The 1,931-nt window shown below is 40.4% G+C and overlaps 1 protein-coding gene across 1 annotated transcript in view; it reads left to right on the top strand.

Annotated features, from left to right (window-relative positions):
* Positions 1–1,931, top strand: part of SEC24A (SEC24 homolog A, COPII coat complex component) — an 84,165-nt gene that overhangs the window by 57,224 nt on the left and 25,010 nt on the right. Inside the window, exons 14-15 of the mRNA XM_037739954.1 lie at positions 446–566; positions 1,203–1,385. Coding sequence (XP_037595882.1) covers positions 446–566; positions 1,203–1,385 — 304 coding nt within the window. The remainder of the gene's footprint in view (positions 1–445; positions 567–1,202; positions 1,386–1,931) is intronic.

Raw genomic sequence — 1,931 nt, 5'->3', positions numbered from 1 at the left:
TTTGCTGTTGTTGCCCAGGCTGGAGTGCAATGGCACGATCTCGGCTCACCACAACCTCCGCCTCCTGGGTTCATGCAATTCTCCGGCCTCAGCCTCCCGAGTAGCTGGGACTACAGGCATGCACCATCATGCCCAGCTAATTTTTGTATTTTTAGTAGAGACGAGGTTTCACCTTGTTGACCAGGATGGCCTCGATCTCTTGACCTCGTGATCCACCCGCCTCGGACTCCCAAAGTGCTGGGATTACAGGCTTGAACCACCACGCCTGGCCAGTACTTGCTTCTTAATGAAAAATCAAATAGTACCACAAAGGAAAAGGACTTTGTAGAATGCCCAGAAATAACTGCAATTGTTGTTAACATCATGATATATGTAGATGTGTATTTAGATTTTATGACAATGTAATGATTTTTTAAAATGTCTCTTTGTAATTTATTGTAAATAGGATATACACCTGACACCATCCACTGACTTCTATAAGAAATTAGCCTTGGACTGTTCTGGTCAGCAAGTAGCTGTTGACTTATTCCTTCTCAGTGGACAGTATTCTGATTTGGCTTCTCTGGGTAAGTTCTTCCTAATGATTTTTTTCTGTTAAATGAATATCAAAATTGTGCTTATATGATAGTGTTCTGAATACAGGATAAAGTTAAATAATTTTTATGCCTTTGGGAGAGTTAGTCAGTTTAGTCTATTAAAAACCTTATAGTCTTCTAGTCTAAACATTTAATAATAGAGAAATTTCCATACTACTATTTTAAAGGAATGCAGGGTACGATGGCTCATGCCTGTAATCCTAACAATTTGTGAGGCCTATGCAGGAGCATTACTTGAGGCCAGGAGTTTGAGACCAATCTGGTCAATATAGGAAGCCCCTATATTTACAAACAATTTTTTTTTTTTAAATAAAAAACTAGCCAGGCATGGTGGCACACACCTGTGGTCCTAGCTATTCGGAAGCCTGAGGTGGGAAGAGTGCTTGAGCTGGGAGGTCAAGGCTGCAGTGAGCTGTGGTATCACTACTGCACTCCAGCCTGGGTGACAGAATGAGACCCTGTCTCATAAAAATGAAATGAAATATCCTTCCTGACAGTAGTTTACCTAGGAAAGTTAAAGAAAGATTGATTCCAATGTCTGCAGTTACTTTGGTGTAGTAGAAGTCATTAATGGCACAGTTTAAAGCAGCATGTTTTCTCTTCCAGGTTGTATTTCTCGGTATTCAGCAGGTAGTGTCTATTACTATCCCTCTTACCATCATCAACACAACCCAGTCCAAGTACAGAAATTAGAGAAAGAACTACAGAGATACCTTACTCGGAAGATTGGCTTTGAAGCAGTCATGAGGATTCGGTGCACCAAAGGTAGGAATACGTATTTTTTTACATAGGAGTGAATAATATTTTTGGTACCAGTAAATATATGTGTTTTTATCTAGTCTTATAAGATTTGCCCTTCTGAGATACTTCACTGACTCTGGAATGTGCAATTAAGAGGAAAGAAGAAGCACTGTAACCAAAAAAGCGGGGGTGCCTACTGAGAATATACTCAAAAGCACTGACTTGTATATTTTTAAATGGAGAATTTTATGGTACATGAATTATTTCAGTTTTTTAAAAAGTCCTTATTTCTAGCTGGGCATAGTCACTCATGCCTGTAATTCCAGAACTTTGATGGATCGCTTGAGCCCAGGAATTAGAGACCAGCCTGAACAACATTGCAAAGCAATATGTCTACAAAAAATACAAAAATTTAGCTTAGCATGGTGGTGCACATATGTATTCCCAGTTTCTTAGGAGGCTGAAGTGGGAGGATTGCCTGGGCCTGGGAAGCAGAGGTTGCAGTGAGCAGAGATCACATCACTGCACTCCAGCCTGGGCAACAATGAGACCCTGTCTTTAAAAAAAAAAAATAGAAGGCCGGGCGCAGTGGCT

This window comes from Cebus imitator, unplaced genomic scaffold (assembly GCF_001604975.1).
Source record: "Cebus imitator isolate Cc_AM_T3 unplaced genomic scaffold, Cebus_imitator-1.0 Scaffold76, whole genome shotgun sequence".
NCBI lineage: Eukaryota > Metazoa > Chordata > Mammalia > Primates > Cebidae > Cebus > Cebus imitator.
The sequence above is the reverse complement of the archived record's forward strand: the minus strand, read 5'-3'. Positions and strand labels throughout refer to the sequence as shown.